The 20003-nt window shown below is 46.2% G+C and overlaps 1 protein-coding gene across 1 annotated transcript in view; it reads left to right on the top strand.

The window, feature by feature from the left end:
• CEBPZ (CCAAT enhancer binding protein zeta) overlaps positions 1-14621 on the top strand; it is a 47071-nt gene extending 32450 nt beyond the window's left edge. The window contains exons 12-15 of the mRNA XM_077289118.1: positions 7474-7658; positions 11372-11433; positions 11546-11627; positions 14421-14621. Of these exons, the coding sequence (XP_077145233.1) occupies positions 7474-7658; positions 11372-11433; positions 11546-11627; positions 14421-14551 (460 nt within the window). The 3' untranslated portion in view covers positions 14552-14621. The remainder of the gene's footprint in view (positions 1-7473; positions 7659-11371; positions 11434-11545; positions 11628-14420) is intronic.
• The last annotated feature ends 5382 nt before the right edge of the window (positions 14622-20003 follow it).

The raw sequence follows: 20003 nt of genomic DNA, 5'->3' as shown, positions 1-20003 counted from the left end.
GCACCCTCCCTATCCCCCTCTGGGGGTATTAGGTTGAGACACCTCAGGTAAGGCCTGTACAGGCAGCATCCTACAGCTCCCAGCAATGGGCCAGCACACTGCGCCTGCATCCAGGGACCCCAGCCCAGCTGCGGGCTCCTGTTGGGGCCGGGGGGAGTGCAGGCAGGCATGGCACATACAGACACAGGGTTCCCTGCGTCCCTGTCTCTGCGGCAGCACCAGCTCTATACTGCCTCAGGGGGATCCCAGCCGGGCTCCCCCTTCCGCTTATAGCCCCACCGCCATCCTGCCTTCAAATCCGGAGGGGTCCGGTTCAGATCCGACCCCCTCCCGGACTTTCGCGCCGGCCTGGAGCCCTTCTGGGCCTCAGGCATCTAATTTAGGCCCCGGCTTCGGCCTAGCTGAAGCAGCAGCCTCCTCTCCGCCCCCCGGCCCGCCCCCCGGATGACAAATATGACACTCTACAGTGTCATACAAGGGGCGGATCGAGACAGAAAGGGCGGGTTTTTTATAGCCTTGCCGCCTTTTTCCAGCTCTCCGCCCCCTTCTCCTCCTCTCTCCTCTGTCTCTGCAGCCATTTTCGGCTGCAGATTAACCCTGCATCTCCCGGTCTGCAGGACCAGGCAGCCAGTCTCCGGGGGGCACAGGACTGTGGATTTTCGGCGCTGGACCTAGGGGTACACTGGTGGGGTAAGATCACAGCTGGGTTATCTTTACTCAGCTGTGAATCCATATTACCTATAAGGCTCCCCTGTAGGTTCTCTACCCCTGTAAGGTCCATCTGCTGGCAGCACCTCTGCACTTTGTGCATTATGCAGGGCTCAAGGTCCAAGAGAACCAGGCAGAACTGCTATTATGCATTCTGCACAGCCTGCGGGACCGCTCTCCCCAGTAGCAGCACGTACCCGCATTGTCAGAACTGTATACAAACTACTGTGTCACAGCCTCAAGAAGCCCCTGCCAATGCCTCGGTGTCTAATGCCACACCGGAATGGGCTACTCAGTTATCGCAATCTATGACGCAGTCTATAGATAACCTAACTTCCACATTGCTTCAGGCTCTGCAGGGTCATGCCCCGGCTATGACCGTTACCCAACAACGGGAGAGCTTGACTCAGGAACAAGATGCCCCTGGCACATCCACGTCTAGGTCAGGACGCAAGCGGATCCATAGATCAAGTCCATCTGCGTCATCCCATAGCACACGGTCATCCCCCTCTAGGGAGAGACACCGTTGCTCCAGGTCATCTAGACCGTCCCATTCCAGGGACAGACAATGCAGATCTCCGCAATCCCCAACCAGAGAAGGCCTCCTCCCCAGCTCACCCAGCAGGGGACGCCTCAGTGATACACAGAATTCGGAAGGCATCTGCGACTCTGACTCAGACAGAGAAACTGAGGGGTCCCTGATCCCAATCCCTCCTAGCAATACAGCGCTAGTTGAGGACATAATATCGTCCATCCATCGGGTGCTGGACATTTCTGATCCGCCACCAGAGGCCCCAGAACATCAGATTTCCTTTGAAGGACCTCTGAAGCCGCCTAAGGTTTTTTCTAACCACCCAGAGTTTAAGGCGATCCTTAAAAAACAGCTCTCACAGCCTGAGAAAAAAATTCGCTAATCGCAAATATCTGGAGGCGAGGTACCCCTTCCCACAGAAGGACACCAAGGAATGGACAGATCCACCTGAAGTGGATCCCCCAGTCTCCAGGCTAGCAGCACAGACCCTCCTTTCACTGCCAGATAGCTCAACCCTAAGGGACGCAGCAGACCGGCAGGTAGAACGCATGGCTCGTTCAATTTTCGAGGCTGCAGGGGCATCCCTGGCTCCCGCGTTCGCCTCAGTTTGGGCTGCCAAGGCCATCCTGGCCTGGGCAAACAATTTACAAGCCTTCCAAGCATCCGCTCCTGAACTGTCGGACCAAGCGGTTCAAATTGCTGTTGTAGCAGATTACATGCTCCATGCAGCTCTGGATTCAGCAAGGGGAGTCGCGGGGATAGCATCAAACGCCATCACGATTCGGCGTATCCTCTGGCTGCGGGAATGGAAAGCGGACGCAGCCTCAAAGAAGTCCCTCACGCACCTCCCCTACCTCAGTGGGAGACTTTTCGGTGAACAGTTGGACACTATGATATCCAACGCCACAGGGGGTAAGAGTACTTCTCTTCCCCAACTGAAACCTAAACGCACTTACAAGAAGCGTAACCAAACTCGATTCCGATCCTTTCGGAATTCCTCCGGCTGGTCCGTCTCGCGTCCAGTACAAAATCGTAACCGTTCCCCACGCAGGGACAACTCACGATCGATGCAAAGGTCGGACAAGACCTGGCAGTCAAAAGCAGGCCAGTCTAAGCCCAGAGGAGGAAAATCTCAGACCTTCTCCTCCTCATGACTCACGGACTCCGGAAGACACCACACCAGTAGGCGGCCGACTTTTGCTCTTTCATCAAGTCTGGCTGCCTATTACAGAAGACAGGTGGGTCACGGAACTAGTGTCTTCCGGATACAAAATAGACTTCACCTCCAACCCACCGGACCGGTTCTTCCTCTCTGTCCCCCCAAAACCGCCAGCCAAGGCTCGAGCCTACCACCAAGCGGTCTCCTCGCTTTGTCAATCAGGAGTCATAGTACCGGTACCCACGACCGACCGTTTCCGAGGGTTCTACTCCAATCTGTTCGTAGTTCCCAAGAAAGGAGGCAGTGTACGGCCCATACTAGACCTAAAACAGCTCAACAAATATGTACGGGTCCGTCATTTCCGCATGGAGTCCCTTCGGTCCATCATTGCGTCCATGGAGAAGGGAGAATATCTCGCCTCCATAGACATACAAGACGCATACCTGCATATACCCATTGCACCTGCCCATCAGAGGTTTCTCAGGTTCGCAATAGGCCAGGACCACTACCAATTCGTGGCTCTCCCCTTTGGACTCGCCACGGCTCCCAGAGTGTTCACCAAGGTCATGGCAGCCACCATGGACGTCCTGCACTCCAGAGGCATAGTAGTCGTTCCATACCTGGACGATCTACTCATCAAGGCTCCCACCTTCAAGGACTGCGAGCTCAGCGTCTCAATCACAACCGATACTCTCAGTCGCATGGGCTGGTTAATCAACCTACAAAAGTCATCACCAACCCCGAGTCAGTCCCTGACCTTCCTGGGAATGTTATTCAACACCTCCAGGGGTCTAGTGCTCCTTCCCAAGGACAAGGCACTGGCTCTCCGACTAGCAGTTCGCACCCTCCTCCGCAAACCCCCTCGATCTCTCCGGTTTGCCATGAGAGTTCTCGGCAAGATGGCAGCGGCAATAGAAGCTGTCCCATTTGCCCAGTTTCACCTCAGACCTCTCCAACTAGCCATTCTCAAGTCCTGGGACAGGAATCCCTTTTCTCTCGACAGGGAGTTCCAGCGAACGTCGTCAACCAGGAGGTCCCTGCACTGGTGGCTCAAGCCAACCTCGCTAGCAAAGGGGAAATCCTTTCTCTCAGGTCAATGGAAGGTCCTGACCACCGACGCGAGCCTGACGGGTTGGGGTGCGGTGCACCTACACCACAGGGCACAGGGCAAGTGGTCCCCAGCGGAAGCGACCATGCCCATCAACATCCTGGAAATTCGTGCCATCCTACTGGCATTGAGGGCCTTCCATCACTTACTGGCAGCCTCTCACATCAGGATACAGTCGGACAATGCCACGGCTGTGGCATATGTGAATCATCAAGGGGGGACCCGCAGTACCCAGGCGATGCGGGAAGTGTCACATATCCTCCGCTGGGCGGAGGACACAGGGTCGGTTCTTTCGGCGGTCCACATTCCGGGTGTGGACAACTGGGAAGCAGACTTCCTCAGCCGACAAGGAATAGACTTGGGAGAGTGGTCTCTCCATCCCGAAATTTTTCAACAGATCTGTCTCCGCTGGGGGACCCCGGATGTGGACCTAATGGCATCCCATTTCAATGCCAAGGTCTCCAACTTCATTGCCAGAACACACGATCCGCGGTCGCTCGGAGCAGACGCTCTGGTTCAGGACTGGACCCAGTTCCAGCTTCTGTACATTTTTCCACCTCTCCCCCTGATATCCAGAGTGGTGAGGAAGATCAAACAAGAGGGAGTTCCAACCATCCTCATTGCACCAGACTGGCCCAGACGCACATGGTACGCCGACATCGTACAACTCACAGCAGACGCCCCTTGGCGTCTCCCCGACCGCCACGATCTTCTATCACAAGGGCCGTTCTACCACCAGAACTCAGGGGCTCTCAATTTGACGGCGTGGCCCTTGAGACCTGGGTTCTAACCCAGGCAGGGCTCTCGGCAGATGTCATTGGAACCATGATCAGAGCACGGAAACCAGCCTCTGCCAAGATTTATTACCGTACCTGGAAAGCTTTCTTTACCTGGTGCGAATCTCGTGGCCAGATCCCACTCCCTTATTCCATACCCAAAGTACTTGGTTTTCTCCAATCGGGTCTGGAGGCCAGGCTGTCCTTGGGCTCGCTTAAGAGCCAGGTGTCAGCCCTCTCAGTGCTTTTCCAAAGGCGCATTGCTACCAAGCCGCAAGTAAGGACTTTACTTCAGGGGGTTTCCCGATTGGTTCCCCCCTACAGACGACCACTAGAAACGTGGGACCTCATCCTGGTCCTGACAGCATTGCAGGAACCACCCTTCGAACCTCTTAAGGAGGTCCCGCTCCGCCGCCTTTCCCAGAAGGTGGTTTTCCTGGTGGCAATCACCTCGCTACGCAGGGTGTCTGAACTGACAGCACTTTCCTGCAGACGGCCTTTCCTGGCATTTCACCAGGACAAGGTAGTTCTTCGTACGGTCCCATCCTTCCTCCCGAAGGTTGTGTCCGACTTCCACCTCAATGAGGAAATTTCACTACCATCCCTTTGTCCGGTTCCGGTTCATAGAGTGGAGAAGGCTCTGCATACGCTTGACCTTGTCAGGGCTTTGCGTATATACGTGTCTAGGACTGCGTCCTTCCGGAGGTCTGATTCCCTTTTCCTCCTTCCAGAAGGCGGCCACAAGGGTATGCCAGCTTCCAAAGCTACTCTTGCCAGGTGGATCAAATCCACCATACAAGAGGCGTATCGCCTTAAGAATTCTCCTCTTCCAGCCGGCATTATGACACACTCTACACGGGCGGTAGGGGCCTCCTGGGCCATTCGGCACCAGGCTTCGGCACAACAAGTGTGTAAGGCGGCCACTTGGACTAGCTTACACACGTTTACTAAACACTACAGGGTTCATACCCAGTCCTCAGCGGACGCGAGCCTGGGTAGACGTGTCCTGCAGGCGGCGGTGCCCTAAGTGTACGGGCCTGTCTGCACAATATTCGTCCATTGCTTCCCACCCAGGGACTGCTTTAGGACGTCCCATGGTCCTGTGTCCCCCAATGAGGCGACAGAGTAAAGGAGATTTTTGTGTACTCACCGTAAAATCTCTTTCTCTTAGCCTCTAATTGGGGGACACAGCTCCCACCCTATTGCCCTTTCCGGGCTGTTGTAACTGTTGAGTTCTCATATTGTTTCTTGAGCTCGTACATAGTTGCCTTCTTACAGGCATAATTATGTTATTCATGTTACGTTCCTCCTACTGCTTTTGCACAAAACTGGAGAAGGCTGATGCCGTCCAGGGGTGTATACTGCACAGGAGGAGCCACAGTTAATCTTTTTCAGATTATGCATAGTGTCGCCTCCTAGTGGACAGCAGCATAACACCCATGGTCCTGTGTCCCCCAATTAGACGCTAAGAGAAAGAGATTTTACGGTGAGTACACAAAAATCTCCTTTTATGAGAAATTGCTGCTCAACTCTTAACCCTTATAACTTCCTACCAAAAAAATAATTGGTTCCAAAATTGTGCTGATGTAATGTAGACATGTGGGAAATGTTGTTTATTAACTATTTTGTGTGACATATCTCTGTCATTTAAGGGCATGAAAATTCAAATTTGAAAAATTCCGAAATTTTCACCAAACTTGTTTTTTTTTCTCAAATAAATGAAAGTCATATCAAAGAAATTTTACCACTATCATAAAATGTCACGAATAAACAGTCTTAGAATCAGCCAGATCCGTTGAAGCGTTCCAGAGTTATAACCTCATAAAGTGACAGTGGTCAGAATTGTAAGAATTGACCTGGTCATTAACGTGCAAACTACCCTCAGGGGTAGAGGGGTTCACTATTGGGCGCCAGGCTACTCCTCCATATGCAGTTTCATGGATAAGGAGGAGTGCCGTGTTAGAATAAATTCTATTTATCTAATAACGGTCTCACACTACATGTGATACTCTTCGGATACTGGTAATGAAACTACCGTTGGCACATGCATTTCTAATACTGCTTAACTGAGCCCAGCAATTCAGGTGGAAAATCCAGGACATCATCTGCATTGATCCCATTGTATGCGGAAATATTCTCACCCCCTTTGACTCCAGTACGGAGTTTCCACCACTGCTCCCAGTGTGTTATTGCCGGCAATGCTTATGGATTGTAAGCTTGTGAGCAGGACCCTCACTCCTGGTGTCTGTTGAATTATGTTACTCTGTAAGTGTTGTGGAATATATTGGTGCTATAGAAATATTTATTATTAATGCTGAGTAGTGATGAGCGAGTATGCTCGTTACCCGAGTTTCTCCGAGCATGCTCGGGAGGTCTCCCAAGTATTTCGGCGTGCTTGGAGATTGTTTGTCGATGTAGCTGCATGATTTGCGGCTGCTAGACAGCCTGAATACATGTGGGAATTCCCTAACAAACAGACAATCCCCACATGATTCAAGCTGTCTAGCAGTCGCAAATCATGCAGCTGCGTCGACATAAACTAAATCTCTGAGCACGGCGAAATACTGAGACCACCCGAGCGTGCTCGGAGAAACTCAAGTAACGAGCACACTCGCTCAACACTAATGCTGACATGTCTACAGCGTTGTAGACTACCCTAGCTGAGTGTCTGTGCCGTCAAATGGAGAAGAGCAGTTAATCAGTTATTGGCCGCATTGCTGACGATCGCTGCAGACAATAACAGACACCGGATAAGTGGCGGAAACTCAGCACTGGACCCAGGGAAGGTGACTAAAGTTTAGTTGTTAGTTGTTTTTTTGTTTAAACATACTGCAGCCGAGATACAAAAGTTTTTCCAAACTCAGAAACCCCCTTTAAGCTTGTTGCAAGTGCGGCACAGAACATGTTCAGCAATAACTGCATCTTTGCAATAGTGCTGCTATTTGCATACTAGTCCCTAAAATTTTCCTGCTTTTAAATAAATTTTGTCTTTTATTACTTGATTTCGGTACACAATTTCTAGAGTTCAATGGTGAACTTTCTGTGACTACCAAACCAGGTTGCTAATTCTGTTTTTAGAAATAAGGAATCATAAGGGTCCTTAGAATTTACTTGAATTGTAATTTCTACATAAATCTTCCAGACTTAGCTTACTGCAACAGTATTTTTTTTTTTTTTTTTTACATGTTAGGAACTTAAAACCAAATGCTAAATCTTCTAAGAAAACAGAAGATGATTCTGATTCCGATTGGGATGTTGATCCTGAGGACGAAGATGAAGAAATTTCATTGGGTAGCATGTGTGAAGAAGACTTTGAAGCTGATGAAACTGGGGGAGTTTTCATGGACACTTCAGAAACCTCTGATACTGAACAAGGTAGTGATATCAATATGTAGTACTTTGTCGTTTCCACAATAAGTTATTGTTACCATGTTACCAATGTTGTACTTAGAGGGAGTAGTGCCAGAGACTTGCCACTGTAAGACTGCCAATGCATCAGGCAATATGGATGTATAAAGGGCCCATAAATCACATGTAATCAATTTATAATCTGGTAACTATTGAATATCAGACAATAATTGCAAACCAGGTTTGCTATCCTTAATGAAACCCAGATTTGAGTTCACTAAAGTTTACAACAATCTGTCAACCCATCCACTGAGATGTTCTCATCTTCAAATTTCTATCCCAATATGTAGTAGGTGTAATAATATTCGCAAATGCCTCCAAATAGAAATGAAAGAATAGTTATTCTGATTTACTATTGCACTTACCCTATGTAGGGCATTCTTTATCTTGGGTATCCATGGCTATGACTGCTAATTGTCACTATTTCAGTGGTTGTAACCGTGGATTCTTAAGTTACTGCAATGTCCTATATATGGGGTAAGTGACCTGGTGAATCAGAAGAATTATATACTGCCAATGGTAGGTATTTTATAATATTATTATTATTATTATTATTATTATTATTATTATTATACCTACCACATATTGGGATAGGATCTTGGAAATGGGAATACCCCTTTAAAGGAACCAATTCTGGCAACAATGGGACGCATGAGGGGGGGGGGGGGGGGAAGAAAGGTGAGCTTGTGCACCTTGGGAAGAGAGTGAAATATAGGGGTAATATGGCAAGAAGGTACCATCAACTCCCCTAATTTTTTTATGTTAGCATGCCTTTGTACATGTCCCCCTTCTTTTTACAAAAATGTTCACTTTTTTTTTTTACTTTATTTTGTCCCACTATGGTACTTTCATTTTTTGCAGGCTAATTGCTTGTATAGCATAGGGATGCAGGAGCATTCCATTCCTGTGTTATGCAAGCTGTCAGCGCTGCACTGAAGGGCAAACTTGCTTCATTATGCTCTGAGCATGATCAAGCAACTTGGCTAGCTCTGGTGACCTGGATGTCATACGGGGGGGGGGTGTCTGGCGCGGTGCTGTGGGGGTGTCCGGTGCTGTTTCTGGTGTCTCCGCTTATGCAGGAGGCTCTTATTTTGGTGCCGAGATCTCCATCTGCGCATGCGCCGCCCCTCGGCTGCCATTTTCCCAGAGTTCACCGCACAGGAAACCGTGGAACTGCAGGGGGCTCTGGCGTGTCACAAAATGTCGGCAGAGCCCCCTGCAGCACTTCCTGGCACCCCCGCAGTGCCGGGCAGCAGCACCACCGGGCACCCACAGCACCGCCAGACACCCCCTCATCCCAGCCTTTAGCAACAGTATCGGTAAGGTATATCCACATTATAAGACGCACCCCCATTTTCCCCACAAATTTGGAGGGAAGAATGTGCATCTTATAATCTGAAAAATGCAGTATATAATTTTTTTTCTCAATAACTGTTACTTTTTGAGCAGAAGGTGCAGTGTTTTGAAAATATTACCAAAAACTTTTTGCTTAACATGCAAAAATTCACTTCTTGGACTTCTGGGTCAGAATTTGCAACTTTAAAAAACAAAAAAACAACTAGCACATAAAGAATCAGACAAAAATATCTGGAATACTAAGCTCTACTCACACAGTGGAAAACGATACAATAAAAATACAAGCGAGCACATACATAGACTACAAAAAAGGCACAAATATTACAAAAAAAACTGTAAATCAAAACTCCCCTTTATCACCCCCGTAGTTAGGTAAAAATAATAAAATAAAAAATGTTACTTATTTCCATTAGGGTTAGGGTTGGGCTAAAGGTAAGATTAGGGTTGGGCTAAAGGTTGGATTAGGGTTTGGCTAAAGGTAGGATTAGGGTTGTGGTTGGGATTACAGTTAGAGTTGGGCTTAGGGGTGTGTTAGGGTTATGGTTAGGGTTAGGGGTGTGTTGGGGTTAGGGTTGGAGTTAGAATTTGGGAGGTTCCACTGTTTAGGTACATCAGGGGGTCTCCAAACGCGACATGGCGCCACCATTGATTCCAGCCAATTTTGCGTTCAAAAAGTCACAGTGCTCCCTCTCTTCTGAGCCCTGCCATGCGCCCAAACAGTGGCTGTCCCCCACATATGGGGTATCGGCGTACTCAGGAGACGTTGCACAACAAATGTTGTGGTCCACTTTCTCCTGATACCCTTGTGAAAGTAAAAAAAAGTTGGTTCCAAAGTAAATTTTTTGTGTAAAAAGTAAAATGTTCATTTTTTCCTTCCACATTGCTTTAGTTCTCGTGAAGCACCTGAAGGGTTAATAAACTTCTTGAATGTGGTTTTGCGGACCTTGAGAAGTGCAGTTTTTAGAATGGTGTCACTTTTGGGTATTTTCTGTTATATTGACCTCCCCCCAAACTCGCTTCAAATGTGAGGTGGTCCCTAAAAAAAGTTTTGTAAATTTTGTTGGAAAAATGAGAAATCACTGATCAACTTTTAACCTCTAAGGCTATGTTCACACGCTGCGGTTTTTGCGGATCCGCAGCAGTTTTCTATGCAGGGTACAGTACAATGTTACCCTATGGAAAACAAATTCCGCTGTGCCGACGATCCTTTTTTTCGCAGGCAAATCCGCGCGGATTTGCCTGCAGAAAAAAAGAAGTACCATGTCAATTCTTTCTGCGGATTCCGCTGCGGGTTTCCAACAGCACCAATAGGAAACTGCAGTTGGAAACCCGCAGTGGAATCCGCAGTAGAAAAAAAACACAAATCCGCGGAGAAAAGCACCGCGGGTTTTCACTGCGGATTTTCCCAAAAAAAGGACCTGAAAAATCCGCAGTGAAAAAAGGATCGTGTGAACAAGCCCTTATAGCGTGCTAACAAAAAAATTGTTTCCAAAATTGTGCTGATGTAAAGTTGGCATGTGGGAAATGTTATTTATTGTATTTTGTGCGACATTTAGGGGTACAAAAATTAAAAGTTTGAAAATGGCAAAATTTTGAACATTTTGGCCAATATTTCTGGGTTTTTTTCCTAAATAAAAGCAAGTCATATCAAAGAAATTTTACCACTAACATGAAGTACAATATGTCACGAAAAAAACAGTCTCATAATCAGTGGGATAATCAGTGGGATACGTTGAAGAGTTCTAGAGCTGTAACTCATAAAGTGACAGTGGTCAGAATTGTAAAAATTGGCCTGGTCATTACGATACGATACGCTTTATTGATCCCGAAGGAAATTATGGTAAGTACCAAATTGGCTCTGTCACTATAATAATAATCTTTATTTTTATATAGCGCTAACATATTCCGCAGCGCTTTACAGGTTGCACACATTATCATCACTGTCCCCAATGGGGCTCACAATCTAAATTCCCTATCAGTATGTCTTTGGAATGTGGGAGGAAACCGGAGTACCCGGAGGAAACCCACGCAAACACGGAGAGAACATACAAACTCTTTGCAGATGTTGTCCTTGGTGGGGTTTGAACCCAGGACTCCAGCGCTGCAAGGCTGCTGTGCTAACCACTGAGCCACCGTGCTGTCACTAAGGGGTTAACACAATGATCGTATGAATGCAGTTTCCATATTTCTAATTCTCGTGTATCAAAAAAGCCTGGTCACATGAATACAAAGTTGATCTTTCTATAGGAGGGAGAACAGAATAATTTGCTACTGATGCTTAATTGTCATTTTAATAATTTTCTACCTTTATCTTTATCACACAGATTTTAAAAAAGGAAAGAAGAGACGTTTGGAAGAAGATCAGATGTTTGCTGCTGCAGAGGAGGTATTCATTATTTATTTTCATTTACCAGAAATATCCAAGTATAAATGATTAAGATTTTTCAGTCATTAGAAGGTACGTTCAAGTAAACATTAATGTTTTGGATCTTTTTCAGTTTGGGGATCTATTAGACGACAACACTGGTTCTAAATTTGACAACATTGGAATAAATGCCATGTCAAATAAAGAAAATGCAAGTAAGTATAATATGTATTAACACAATCGTCAGCAAATATTTAAACATAAGGCGACTCAAAATCATATTATAAATTTTTGGAGAACAAAGAGTCAAGAAATGGCCCAAAAGTATTAAACATTAAAATATATTTATTAGTAGTTCAACTTTACATATAAGCACATACATAGCACATGTAGAAAAAGCTTCATGTGGTAAAATAGTGATTTGTGACTGTGTCCTTTGGTGCAACCAATACACCAGGTTCACAGATCAGGGCTCAATTGTAATCAGAATATAAGCTGTATGTTGCAGCACAGATGGCAATAAACTCCATATAAATAAGGAGAGTTAGATCTAATACATGGCAGTCAAAAACAAGTGTTAGCATCTATCAATGGTACTGATCATATGACCATACATGTATATATATATCTCTTGCAACTTATAAAACATAAAAGTATAAAGGCTAATTACCCATGAGTGTTCAGATCAGCCCTGTCCGGATCCTGGATGTGTACCCCAACGCGCGTTTCGCGTCTATGTGTAACCGCTTCCTCAGGGGGCCCCCTGAGGAAGCGGTTACACATAGACGCGAAACGCGCGTTGGGGTACACATCCAGGATCCGGACAGGGCTGATCTGAACACTCATGGGTAATTAGCCTTTATACTTTTATGTTTTATAAGTTGCAAGAGATATATATATACATGTATGGTCATATGATCAGTACCATTGATAGATGCTAACACTTGTTTTTGACTGCCATGTATTAGATCTAACTCTCCTTATTTATATGGAGTTTATTGCCATCTGTGCTGCAACATACAGCTTATATTCTGATTACAATTGAGCCCTGATCTGTGAACCTGGTGTATTGGTTGCACCAAAGGACACAGTCACAAATCACTATTTTACCACATGAAGCTTTTTCTACATGTGCTATGTATGTGCTTATATGTAAAGTTGAACTACTAATAAATATATTTTAATGTTTAATACTTTTGGGCCATTTCTTGACTCTTTGTTCTCCAAAAATTTATAAGTATAATATGTAACTGATATCAAACATGTATGTGGTTTATAGAAAATGTTTACTTAGGCCTCTTTCACACTTCAGTCGTTTGGCGTCAGTCACTTCCGACAAAGTGACGGATCGACGGATCCGTCACAATTGTTGAAAAAACGGAAGTAACGGATCCGTTTTTTTGACGGATCCGTTACTCGGGGATTGTATATACTTTTTGGAGCATGCGCAATTGAAAAAAATTGAAAAAACGGATTGGGGCGACGGATCCGCCAAAAAACGGATCGCGACGGATCCGTCGCCCATAGGTGGCCATTCTATGAAATGACGGACGCGACGGATCCGTCGCGATCCGTCATTTCAACGGAGACAAAAAACGTCTAGATGAACGTCAATGTCTAGATGACGTCCGCTAAATTTTGACGGATCCGTCGCATGACGGATGGAACGGACGACCATCCGTCACAGTCCGTCGCTAATGCAAGTCTATGGGGAAAAAAACGGATCCGTTTTTTGAGGAAAATGACGGTTTTAGACTGACGTCAAACAACTGAAGTGTGAAAGAGGCCTTATGAGTTGACTTCAAACAAACAATATACTGCACTGCTCCATGATGTCTGTATGCTTGAGTGTAATCCAAGCAGAAACTTCTGATGAGACTTCCATAGAAAGCAGACAAGAGATGAAAGTGCTCATCAACGAGAATCAGTGGCACGCCATTTATGACCATGGGTTTTCCCTCTTGGTTTCTGCTTGAGAATAAATTTGGTGACTGTGTGCTGGACATCAAGTGCAAACGTGGCTTTTCTTGTAGATTTAGTTTAAGCAGCTGTATGTACACTACCAGTCAATATATATACTAATTGTATTTATGGCAGTTAATGTTCACCTGAAAAGGGTTTCTGAAACGGTGGCCACCCCCTTTCAATAGGATTGGTAGCTTTATCTCTACTATGCCTAGTTTCACAGTTAAGGCCCCGTCACACACAGCGACGCTGCAGTGATACAGACAACGATGTTGATCGCTGCGGCGTCGCTGTTTAGTCGCTGTGTGGTCGCTGGAGAGCTGTCACACAGACCGCTCTCCAGCGACCAACGATGCCGAGGTCCCCGGGTAACCAGGGTAAACATCGGGTTGCTAAGCGCAGGGCTGCGCTTAGTAACCCGATGTTTACCCTGGTTACCAGTGTAAAATGTAAAATAACAAACAGTACATACTCACCTTCACGTCCCCCGGCGTCCGCTTCCTGCACTGACTGAGCGCCGGCCGTAACAGCAGAGCGGTGACGTCACCGCTGTGCTGTACTTTCACTTTACGGCCGGCAGTCAGTCAGTGCGGGAAGCGGACAGCAAGGGACCTGACGGACACCAGAATGTGAGTATGTACTGTTTGTTTTTTTTACATTTACGATGGTAACCAGGGTAAACCCTGGTTACCAGTGAAGACATCGCTGAATCCGTGTCACACACACCGATTCAGCGATGTCAGCGGGAGATCCAGCGACCAAAAAAAGGTCCAGGCCATTCCGACACGACCAGCGATCTCACAGCAGGGGCCGGGTCGCTGGTACGTGTCAAACATAGCGAGATCGCTACTGAGGTCGCTGTTGCATCACAAAACTTGTGACTCAGCAGCGATCTCGCTAGCGATCTCGCTATGTGAGACGGGGCCTTTACATTGGTTATTATCTTGTATGTGGCTATCATTTTAAGATAAAGCATTTTGTCTTAAAAGAAACTGTATTTGTGGTTCCAGTGCTGGTTATAACACTCTTATTTCTAAATCAAGGTATCAAGCAACTCAAGTGGGAAGCACAACGAGACGACTGGATTCACAACAGAGATGCTAAAAATATCATCAAGAAAAAAAGAAAATTCAATCAAACAAAAATTCATAAAAAGGGCAGAAATAAAAAATAAATACTTTTTGTTGTGTATTTTGTATGTTTCAGACACTGTTTTATGTATTAAATCATTTGTGAGAAAAATATTAACGAATCTAATGTTTAGTGAATGTTCATTGATTTAAAAAAAATTTTTAAGATAATACAGTCAAGACAATGTCATTATATAAACTCCCCCACCACCTCGCTCATATTAAGGGTACTTTCAGACGAAAGTATAAGGCTACTTTCACACTTGTGTCGGTACGGGCCCGTCACAATGTGTCGGGCCGACGTACCGATGCAACCTGTGAAATTTCTGCAATATGTGGGCAGCGGATGCAGTTTTACAATGCATCCGCTGCCCATTCTGCAGTCTGGGGAAGAGGGGGCGGAGTTTCGGCTGCGCATGCGTGGTCAAAAATGGCGGACGCGACGCACAAAAAAAAGTTACATTTACCTTTTTTTGTGCCAACGGTCCGTCAAAGCACCGACGGATGCGACATGTGGCAATCCGTCGCTAATGCAAGTCTATGGAGAAAAAATGCATCCTGCGGGCAACTTTGCAGGATGCGTTTTTTCTCCAAAACTACGCATTGCGACGGACGTTACCCGACGCTAGTGTGAAAGTAGCCTTACTCGCGTGAGGATCACATCACAATCCATGGACTTTCTCTTTGCTCCTCTGTCCGGAGCCTGACAGTATGTCTTTATATGCAGCTGTCACGCTCTGGTCGGGAGAGCCGAGGACCAGTCCGAGGATTGCAACGGGATCCTCGCGGGAGTAATACGGCCATCTGACTGCACTCTAAGAGTATAAAAATTCAGGAAAATGAACCACATAGCTCGATCTATTAGTCCAAAGCCAACAAGAAGATGTTAGAGGACCTTTGACCAATTTTTTTTTTTTTTTTTAAATGTACCTTCCTGCACTTAGTAACAGGGATGGACATACTTTTCCTCCACTCAATTGTGGAGATACAGGGCACGGAAATTACTGGTGCCCTAATGTGTTTTATTTAGTTTGGTTCTGTGGGCATTTACTTTCAACCCACTATGATGCTGTCAAATCATAAATAGGCAGCATCCATAGGTAGGAAAAAGTAGACATCCATAGTTGTAACGCAAATGAAACACCCATTGAGGTTCCCTTCTATTTTCTCTATAACAGTAATAATAACTACCCTCGGTCTTCAGCTGCTCCCGTGACGTTCCTAGTTCTCGAGAGGGAGGCATGGTAACGTATGACAGTTTTTCACAGGGTGGGCAGGAGCAGTCGAGGACAGGGGTAAGTATTATTGTTAGGGAGGGAGAAGGGGCATTGTCAGAATAGTTCATGACTTCAATGAGCATTTTGTTTGTCACAATGGTGGAGGTCTACTTTTTCCTACCTAAGGACGCTGACTTTTTTTGAATGAACAGTCTCATAGTGGAATGAACGTACATATCCACAGAGCTGAATGAAATGAAATGCCCTGTTGAATGATAAAAAAAAAAATTAGGCTCCAGTAAGTTCTATGTCCTGTATCTCCACACCAAAGTTTAAAAACCCCAAAAAATGTTTACATTCCTGCTGGTACGAGCAGTAATGTACTTTATAAGGCAAAATTGTTAAAGGTCCTCTTTAACTTACTATAACAATAAGTATCATATTTATCTGTAGGTCCAGACAAAAAAATCACTGATTCAAATTAAGTGTTGGGTACAAATCCCAATATGAGATTTGGTCAAAAGTACGAGAGAAAAAGGGGACATGGAGAAAATTGGTGAGCTACCACCAACTCAAATTTTTATACTGTGAGGAAAAAAAATCGATCACCTGGATCAAAAGAGAGTCTAAAACGCTACAGAACCCAGAATCCCCAGATTTTGGGGATTTTTTTTTTTAGTTTTCAGACTATATATAAACATACAATATAGATTGGATATCTCTTGCAGCCACTTGTGAGTGGGCCAGTTGTGGGCTATTAGCTACTGGTTTGTGGTTAATAACTTTAAGCAAAAATGTTTTTACTCTTCGCCACGACAGCACCCCACTGGAGAGAGGGATCCGCCCCGCAGGAACAGGAAACCTATTGAGAAATAAAAGAGGGCGGTCCGCCTCTCCTCCTCAGTTTAGGTTTCCTGTTCCTGCAGGAACGACAGGATTTCTATGAAGAAAAAATACCTGGGCATGCACGCCGCCTGTGCGGTGTCTTTTAAGAACGGCAGGGGCTGCAGTCCAGAGGCAGCGTCGGGGGAGATCCGTTTGACGGCTCCCTCCTCGCCTGACAGAAGCCCGGATGATGACCTGGTCCGGGTAAGGCCGCCGGGCATCGTTTCCGAAGCAGGTGGCAATAGCAGGCGCCGGAATCCTCGCTGAGCAGGTGAGGACAGCGTTCCGGAAGTGAGTCCGGGGCTCGGACTGCGCACGCGCCGACCACCACCAAGGATTACCCGGAAGTATAGTTTGAACTTCCGGAGTATCCAAGCTGCGGCCGGCGGCGGGGGGAAGGTGCGGTCCTTGCGCATGCGCAAGATGGAGGACGCTTAGGCGCCATATTTAAATCAAATGAGCGCTACTATCTGGCGATGTAAGATGTCATCCCCAGGTGCCATGGACCCTGAAACAGGAGACCAAGTACCCCCTGCCAAAGATCGTCCCAGCAAAGGATCTTCAGACACCGGTCATAAGAGCGGTTCGGTGATCAGATCCAGGACAGGATCTCGGGCTTCTGATCCGGTATTATCAGCTTCACTGGGTGAGTGTGAGTGACTCTACCTATTAAGCTAATGCTATTTCCCCTCTCTCTCTCTCCCTCCTCCTTCTCTCATCAGCGCACGGGTCAGGGTAAAAAACGTGAAAAAACAAAACATAAAGAATGTGCTCTATGTAGCCAGCCCCTACCCGACTCATACCCCAAAAAACTTTGTCAAGGCTGTATATCTGAAACCACACAAGGAGCGGCAATGTCCATTACGGACTTGCGTACCATTATCAGGGAAGAATTAAGAGCCATATCCCAAGATAAACCGCATAAAGCCAAACCCAAAATACCGACACCCTCGTCAAATTCAGACAGTGACCAGGTTGTGTGTTCAGACGCCTCCCTGTCGTCATCATCATCATCATCATCTTCATCGTCTGAAATTGAGGGACGTCCTTGCTTCCCGGTGGAAAGTGTGGACAATTTAGTGAAATCAATACGAGACACTATGGGGTGTGAAGAGACAAAAGGAGCACAAACCACGCAAGATATAATGTTTGCGGGTTTGGCAGAGAGAAAAAGGAGATGCTTTCCGGTCATACCGGCAGTGAAAGCGTTAATAAAAAGGGAGTGGGAAAAGCAAGATCAGAGAAGCTTTTTACCCTCATCGTCAAAACGAAAATACCCGTTTAGTGACGACGAGCTTCTCACATGGACAAAAGTCCCTAAAGTTGATGCTGCTGTAGCCTCTACCTCGAAGCAGTCAACTTTGCCTGTAGAAGATGCAGGACTGCTCTCGGATCCTCTAGATCGCAAAGCCGAGTCCTCCCTAAAAAGATCCTGGGAGGCAACTACGGGAATATTTAAGCCAGCAGTAGCAAGCACTTGCACAGCCAGATCAATGCTCATATGGATAGATCAATTGGACCAACAAATTGAGAATAAAACCCCAAGAGAGAAATTACGGGCAGCCATCCCCTTAATACGGGGTGCAGCAGCCTTTATGGCGGACGCATCCGCGGACTCCCTTCGGTTAGCGGCAAGGTCTGCAGGTCTGGTAAACAACGCAAGGCGTGCACTATGGATGAAAAGCTGGAAGGGCGATGCGCAGTCAAAATCTAAAATATGCGCCATCCCATGTGAGGGTGAGTTCCTCTTTGGCAAAACTCTAGATGACATACTAAAGAAGGCGAAAGACAGGAAAAAAGCTTTTCCTGACTCTTCCATTCCTTTTTATAGGAGAGCCTTCAAAAGGAGACCGTTTGGCAAAAGAAAGCAAACGGATAGGTCTACAACATGGACCGCTAAAGATGAAAAGCAGAGAGGTACCATGTTCAGAAGACCCAACCCCTCAAAAGATAACAAATACTGAGGATATACCAGTTGGGGGTAGATTGAAGTTTTTCGCCACTCAATGGGAAAAGATAACATCTAGCTCGTGGGTTTTAAATATCATCCGAGATGGAATTAAATTAAAATTCTCTCGTGTCCCCCACGAGTCTTATATTATAACATCTTTCAGCTCGCCTATACAGCAACAGGCGTTGGAGCTTGAAATTCAAACCCTATTATCAAAACGGGTCCTAGTCCAAGTTCCGGTGGGACAGGAGGGTAGGGGGTTCTACTCTCCCCTATTCTTAATTTCTAAACCCGACGGTTCTTTCAGGACGATCATTAACCTTAAAAAACTCAACTTATTTATCGAAAATTATACCTTTAAAATGGAGTCCATTAGATCCACCATAAAGCTCCTCTTCCCAAATTGTATGATGGGGGGCATTGATCTAAAAGATGCATATTATCATCTCCCTATTCATAACAGATACCAGAAATTCCTCAGGGTGGCGGTAAAAATCAACAACGAGGTTCATCATTTTCAATATGTGGCCCTGCCCTTCGGCCTCTCAACAGCACCGAGGATCTTCACCAAGATAATGCTAGAGGTGATGGCCTACCTTCGCCAGAAGGAAACCTTGATTGTGCCCTATCTGGATGATTTTCTGGTAATAGGAAATTCAGCTACTCAATGTACTGACCGTTTAGCTCACACAATTTCCTCTCTACAGGGCCTGGGCTGGATAATCAATACCGACAAATCCAGACTCACTCCACTTTCCCGTCAAGCGTTCTTGGGGTTCCATTTAGACTCTATATCTCAAAAGTGTCTTCTGCCACAGGTAAAAATTTCACTGATCAGACACAAAGTCCTAGCCGCAATAAACAATCCACGTATATCCCTAAGACAGGCTATGTCATTATTAGGGTCTCTAATCTCTTGTATACCTGCAGTAAGATGGGCTCAACACCACACTAGAACACTGCAACATCAAGTTTTACAAGAGGATAAACGGTTATTGGGTCATCTAAATGCAAAAATAACCTTATCTCAGGAGGTTTTAACTTCCTTAGAGTGGTGGCTAGACTCAGACCATTTGATGAGTGGGGTTCCATGGGTAATAACGCCATCTCATACCATAACCACTGACGCCAGTCCTCATGGATGGGGCGCTCATATGGGGAATGATTATTGCCAGGGATCATGGAGCATAGAGGAAAGCTGCAGCTCCTCTAACTTCAAAGAACTAAATGCTGTAAAGTACGCCTTATACCATTTCCTCCCACAGCTTCGGGGGAAAAACGTCAGAGTCCTGTCCGACAACACCACCACCGTGGCGTATCTAAACCGTCAAGGAGGTACGCGATCAGAGACTCTGATGTCTTCTGCTACGGAAATTTTAAATCTAGCAGAAAATCATCTAGCATCCCTTACTGCGTTGCACATAAGAGGAGCAAGCAATCAGC

This window comes from Ranitomeya variabilis, chromosome 2, assembly GCF_051348905.1.
Source record: "Ranitomeya variabilis isolate aRanVar5 chromosome 2, aRanVar5.hap1, whole genome shotgun sequence".
NCBI classification, from domain to species: domain Eukaryota; kingdom Metazoa; phylum Chordata; class Amphibia; order Anura; family Dendrobatidae; genus Ranitomeya; species Ranitomeya variabilis.
This window is presented reverse-complemented; position numbering and strand designations above follow the sequence as displayed.